The sequence below is a fragment of the Pongo pygmaeus genome, chromosome 8, assembly GCF_028885625.2.
Source record: "Pongo pygmaeus isolate AG05252 chromosome 8, NHGRI_mPonPyg2-v2.0_pri, whole genome shotgun sequence".
Classification (NCBI taxonomy): domain Eukaryota; kingdom Metazoa; phylum Chordata; class Mammalia; order Primates; family Hominidae; genus Pongo; species Pongo pygmaeus.
Genome location: NC_072381.2, coordinates 94,349,612 through 94,354,945, shown reverse-complemented (window position 1 = coordinate 94,354,945; position 5,334 = coordinate 94,349,612). Strand labels below are relative to the sequence as shown.

Genomic DNA, 5,334 nt, shown 5'->3' with positions numbered 1-5,334 from the left:
GAAACAAACAATTCTGCATTGATTGCAAAGGAGCGCTTTCTGGTGGCAATGTAAACTGTCTAGTTTGACACCCGTGATGACACACGTGAACTGAGTTGCCAAACTCACAGAAACTCCACACGGTAGATCTGTACATTGTATCACGTGTTAATTGTACGTCAACTGAAAAATCAGAACTTATGTGAAAAGTGCGAAGTGCCACTGCATACACGCATATCTAAAAGCCGGTAAGATGCGGCTATAGATGAGCGCATTTACAGCAATCAAGGGCCACTCTGCCGGGTTGCTTACTTATTCAAGCTTCGCATCGCCGCGAAAGGGATGGAAAGGCAGCTGACATCACTTGGGGCGGGGCCGCGAGTCCTGTGAAAAGTCGGTGGGACTCGAGCAGCAGCCTCAGCTGCCTTGCACAGTCTCGCCATGAGCTGCCGCAACTGCTCCGACCCCCAGGTCCTTTGCAGCTCCGGGCAGCTGTTCCTGCAGCCCCTCTGGGACCACCTGAGGAGCTGGGAGGCCCTCCTACAGTCGCCCTTCTTCCCAGTCATCTTCTCCATCACCACATACGTGGGCTTTTGCCTGCCCTTCGTAGTCCTGGATATCCTGTGCTCCTGGGTGCCCGCCCTGCGGCGCTACAAGATCCACCCTGACTTCTCGCCCTCCGCGCGGCAGCTGCTACCTTGCCTGGGGCAGACCCTCTACCAGCATGTGATGTTTGTGTTCCCTGTGACGCTGCTGCATTGGGTCCGCAGCCCGGCCCTCCTGCCCCATGAAGCTCCCGAGCTGCTCCTGCTGCTGTACCACATCCTGTTCTGCCTGCTACTCTTCGACATGGAGTTCTTCGTGTGGCACCTGCTGCACCACAAGGTGCCCTGGCTGTACCGCACCTTCCACAAGGTGCACCACCAGAACTCGTCCTCGTTCGCGCTGGCAACGCAGTATATGAGCGTCTGGGAACTGTTTTCTTTGGGCTTCTTCGACATGATGAACGTCACGCTGCTCGGGTGCCACCCGCTCACCACCCTGACCTTCCACGTGGTCAACATCTGGCTGTCAGTGGAGGACCACTCCGGCTACAACTTCCCTTGGTCCACTCACAGACTGGTGCCCTTCGGGTGGTACGGGGGTGTGGTGCACCACGACCTGCATCACTCTCACTTTAACTGCAACTTCGCTCCGTACTTTACACACTGGGACAAAATACTGGGAACACTGCGGACTGCATCTGTCCCAGGGCGGTGATGTGGCTGCGGTGGGTGCCCCTAAGACTCGGGACTGCTGTGCCTTTCACACTTGAATGAAGAGAAACACCTGAGCTATATATTTTTTTAAAGCAACTAACTTATTAACCGTTGAAAACCATAGATAAAACCTGATGCATTTTTGTAATCTGACAAAGTAATTTACATACTGTTTGTGTATCAATACAATTTTGTGTTCTTGGTATTCTTAGTCTAGCTCACCTCAATAGCCTTGAATCCTGGATATGAATCAGACATTCATAACTGGCATATTTAGAGTATCTCTAAAAGGACTTGTTTGTAGAGTAAGGAATTTTCTATGTTTCAAAGTGTTCTAAAACCTGGCTAAAAGAAGGTGTTTTTGTGGATGGTGTTGACTTCTGACTCTAAAAGCAATCAAACATGTTTCTGCTGGATAGTGACCAAGATTATAGTACCTTCTTATATTTTTTATAGAACTGTATATTTATTTTGAAAGAAATGTTATTCGTGCTTTAAAAAAGAAAAAAAAAAGAACATGAATCAAATAAGTATTGACTCCTGTTTCACTGGTATTTTGACTGATAAAAGGGAAGAGGGAGCGGGCATACCAAGTGTCCTTCTAAGCCTCCATCAGCCTTACCATGGAAAGAGAGGAATCTGGGTGTAAGGTGTTCTGTCGGGGGTTGTTAGAGAAAAGGAGGCAGGAGAAGGGGCTCTGTTTGTTGTTGTGCTCTAGCAATTTCATGGAGAAAAAAACGCTAATATTCCTCATGCTTTTCAGCTGATTTCTGCATAACAGGCAAATGATAGGATTACTCTGTAAAGTTTCATAGAAAGATTAACACTGAGCAGTCAATCATTTTATTGTTTGTGGGAATGGATTGGGGAGGAACAGAATTGGAGGCGAGCCTTGCTTTGCAAAACTGGTGAGTCAATAGTATACACTAGAGTGGCTGATAGATGTGCAAGGGGATTCTGAGGAAGCCCCTGTTTTCATGAATCCATCCATAGCTACCGCAAATGAACATCAAAACATTGCTTCTGAAATCTGGAATTTCTGTATATTCAGTTTTCTTAATTAAAACATACATGCAGCAGGTACAGCCCTTTCTAAAAGAAAGATAAAGTGAAATTTGGCCCTGGATCCCTGGTTCCTCATGTGGGAAAGGAGGAGGTGTCCCAGATGTTCTTGCAGATGACAGTAAATATTCCTATTATTAACCACACACCCATCACCCATCACTCACCCCATCTAACTCCTGCTTATTCATTTTAATTTTGTTTTTGGAATATAGTTTATATAATGTAGAGTTAAAAATCAAGACAATTTAGACAAAATAGAAAGAAAGGCAGCTTTGTGTGTAATTCTTGGCTCATTATATTTGAATCAAACTGTCATGTTTAAAGGTAAAACATCCATTTAGAGACCTGGTCTCCACGGTCTGCCAAATGAGACTCCCAAGAAATATGGTTAGACCCTCCAAATGTTTGGCAGAATGCCCCAGAATGTGGAACCTCACAGCCAGTTTTCCCATGTTCCCTTCAACGTGTGTGTTCCTTTAGCTTCTTGACTGAAGTTACCTCCTCCTCTGTCTGTATCAGGACCAGGCTGGGATTTAAAGATGATATTGATTTATAAAAGTGAACGCCATGAAAAGAGGAAGTGAGATGTGAGGAGAAAATGCTACATTGATGGTAGTATATTATTATCATGATGCACGTGGCACCTGGAGTAAGAAGAGGAGGATAAACAGGCAGGTGTGGAATCTATGGTGCAACTATGAGTTGTAAGCAGCTGTAGGCGCTCAAAAGCTGCCCTGTAAATCATGGATAATAACAATTTATCACAGCTTATCCTCAGAGAATTGTAAAAATGTATCATGTTGCATCACTGCATAAGGTAATTTTAGATTTTGGGCAAATTATACACATGGAAAGTGCACAATTTGGATTTAGAAACACTTTCTCACAATCAAATGTCTTAATGGTTTTTAATGCCTTGGAAGGTAGAACCGCGGAAGTGGAAAGGATGAGCAATTTTTCGGATAGCTTGAGAACCTGTTAATAAAAATAGTAAATAAAAAGTTCATATGCGCATGCGCTGTCACACAATTTCTCACTTGCTCCTTACAACACCATAGGGATGTAGATTAGCTATTATTATCATCATCATCCTCTGTTATGGATAGAGGATTGGTACCCACACAGGTTAAGTACCTTTTTCCAGGTTACAAAATAAGAGGAGTGGGAGCCAGTTCTACTAAACTTAGGTCTGGTGGTGTATACTGTGCTTCTCTTCTGATAACTGCCAGAGAGCTGCAAACCCTGCAACACCAACAAATGGCCTCCCTCTGTTGTTCCTCCTTTGTTACTACCCCTAAAACAATGTTACCCTGGCCCACTACTTCACTTCCACATGGCTGCCAAAGCCTCTGCCTGGGTAGGGGAGAAAGCCAGGGGAGGTAGATCAAGGCCAGTCTAAGCAGGCCGTGGGAGAGCAGGAGGCAGGTCAAGGACTGTTTTCTGCATCCTTCATTGCACCTGTGCTACAAATGCAACTATTGCAGCCAGATTACCTGGGTGGGAATCTGGGTTCTGGGACTTACTAGCTGAGTGACTTTGGATAAGGTACGTAACCTTAGCCATAGCTTCCTTATCTGTTGATCATAGACTGTTCCTTGCTGAGTTGTTGTGAGGGATTTTCGAGTTACTAGACGCAAAGTGCTAGATGAATCCGAAATCCTGGCTGTAGTCGTGTTTGCTACGACTGATGCTTCCCAGGGTGAGTGCTAGGACTGCAGTTCTGAATAGTCAAAGCTTTTTGTTCACAAACATGCTTGTGCTCGCTCATATTCCGGGGAATCAAATAAAGCCAAGTTGTTGGTTCTGCTTCCATCACAAGCTACTTCTCCCACCATCCTTTCAAGGCAAAAGTTTTATAAAGAGAAAGAAGTCTATGTTTGTTTGATTCTACTTCTTTGCCTCTGAGTCGTTCTACTCCCATTCCTCTGGAAACTTTTGCTCTGGGTTGCCTACTAATTTCCTAATTCTCAAATCCAGTGACTTTTCCCCGCTTGGTGTTCCATTTCCTTGGCTTTCTTTCTTCTTCTTTTTTTTTTAGAGGAATTTGATTTTCAAACCAGCTCATCTTGGGATGTGGTTCTTGCTTTGCTTTAGTGAGGTTTCTCTCAACTCCTTTCCATCCTCATTCTCCAGCTGTTCCTTCTCTCTTCAGTGGCTCTTCTTTCACCACAATAGGGAGGCAAGCCTCAAGGTGCTTCTTATTTTACTAAAAAATACCTGTATTGTTTATAATTAATATCCTTCCTACCATCTCCTAATGTGGTCTATAAATGTCCTACTGTATTGCATTCTAGTAGATACACACAATGTGTATACACATGTATATTCACATACACCATGTATATGTGCATATGCATGTAACATGTAGACACGCTATATATGTACACACTATACACATAAACTCTATGACTATATGCTATTATATGTACACATAGATGTATTTATACACTATATACATATGCTGTATATATGCACACATGTATAAGCACACTGTATAGTATATATGTGTACACATTATATGTACACACACTATATATGTAAACAGGTACAAACCTGCTATATTTGTACTAGATGTGTACACACACACTATGCCTCCTCTTCTCTCTCTCTTCACACACATAAACATAAACACACAACTATTTTTGTCCTATCTACCATTTATTTCTGCCTCTAGTACTATGCCTAGTTCTTAATAAACATTGGTTCAGTGTTGCATGAATCCTGGAAGAACTAGAAACACACCTTAGCCATTAATCATGCATTTCTCAAACATTCCTTCTTGTTCTTCTCCATCTTCCATCACTAGTCAATTCCAGATTTCTAACTCAGGCCATGATCACCACTCATAAATCTCTGTTCTAGAGGAAGTCACACTCTACTGGGAAAGAGAGTCAGGCAAGCAAATGCATTTAATCTAATGTGGCCAGTGCTGTAATGGAGGATGTTAACAGGTTGTTAAGGGAGTCCAAAAAGAGATGGGACATTTGAGCTAAATCACGAAGGATTTGTGTCTTCACTAAGCAGGGTACAG

The 5,334-nt window shown here is 43.4% G+C and overlaps 1 protein-coding gene across 1 annotated transcript; it reads left to right on the top strand.

Annotated features, from left to right (window-relative positions):
• The first annotated feature begins 217 nt into the window (after positions 1–217).
• CH25H (cholesterol 25-hydroxylase) lies at positions 218–1,773 on the top strand. The gene has a single exon (XM_054435576.2). The coding sequence runs from the start codon at positions 421–423 to the stop codon at positions 1,237–1,239; it is 819 nt and encodes a 272-aa protein (XP_054291551.1). The 5' UTR covers positions 218–420; the 3' UTR covers positions 1,240–1,773.
• The last annotated feature ends 3,561 nt before the right edge of the window (positions 1,774–5,334 follow it).

What these genes read in the sequence shown, in the direction of transcription:
- CH25H (XM_054435576.2), top strand. Translation starts at nt 421, where the DNA reads ATGAGCTGCCGCAACTGCTCCGACCCCCAGGTCCTTTGCAGCTCCGGG.